The following is a 934-nucleotide window of genomic DNA, read 5'->3' as shown; positions in this document are numbered from 1 at the left end:
GCCACAACCCGAACAACATAACAAACATGCGCAACAACAACTTCATCTACAACAACAACTTCAACAAGAGCAACAACTTCAACAAGACAGATTGGAGGATAAAAAAGATGTTTCTTGGTTAGACGATATGCTGGATGAGTTGATGAAATATGATAACCAGCCAGAACAACAACAACAAATTCAACAACCACAACACAAACAATATAACGAACAAGCTCAAAAACAAGAGCAACAACTTACACTTCAACAGAGCAACAACTTCAACAAGGCAGAGTGCAGGATAAAAAAGAAAATATGCTGGAAACGTTGACGAACTATGATAACCAGCCAGGAAAAAATTCACAACAACAACAAACTCAACAACAACACAAACCAGCACATATACAACAGCAACAACAACTTCAACTACAGCAACAAAAAAATCAACAGCCACAACAACAGCAGAAAGTGGAGGCAGAAAAAGAACAACCACGGCTTCAGCAAACACTTATCCGCTATCAAACACAACAAACCAAGCTAAAAATTGAGAAACCACGCACTGCAAGTAATTTGCTGGATGATATAATGGAAGTAATAACTGATGATTCAAAGCAAGAATCAAGATTACAACAGCTACAACGACCTACAATTTAAAAAAGCAACTCATGTTTATTTAAATCAATAATTTAAAACGTTGAAATCGAGTTAAAGATAAAGTCGACGAATTGAATTTTTGCATCCAGCCAGCACAACAACAAACTCAACAACCACAACACGAACAACAAAACGAAAAAGCTCAAATACAACAACTTCAACACGAGCAACAACAACATCAACAAGACAGAGTGGAGGCCGAAGATGAATTTTTTTCATGGTTAGAAGATCTGCCTGAAGCGTTGACAAATTACGATATCTAGCCAGCGCATCAACAACAAAAAACTCAACAACCACAACA

The 934-nt window shown here is 37.0% G+C and overlaps 1 protein-coding gene across 1 annotated transcript; it reads left to right on the top strand.

Annotated features, from left to right (window-relative positions):
• Positions 1-26: 26 nt before the first annotated feature.
• HELRODRAFT_184625 (hypothetical protein) lies at positions 27-896 on the top strand (the record flags this gene model as incomplete). The annotated part of the gene is made up of 3 exons (XM_009015381.1): positions 27-117; positions 251-544; positions 685-896. The coding sequence occupies 3 exons, from the start codon at positions 27-29 to the stop codon at positions 894-896; spliced, it is 597 nt and encodes a 198-aa protein (XP_009013629.1).
• Positions 897-934: the final 38 nt, after the last annotated feature.

This window comes from Helobdella robusta, assembly GCF_000326865.2.
Source record: "Helobdella robusta unplaced genomic scaffold HELROscaffold_1545, whole genome shotgun sequence".
Classification (NCBI taxonomy): Eukaryota; Metazoa; Annelida; class Clitellata; order Rhynchobdellida; family Glossiphoniidae; genus Helobdella; species Helobdella robusta.
The sequence above is the reverse complement of the archived record's forward strand: the minus strand, read 5'-3'. Positions and strand labels throughout refer to the sequence as shown.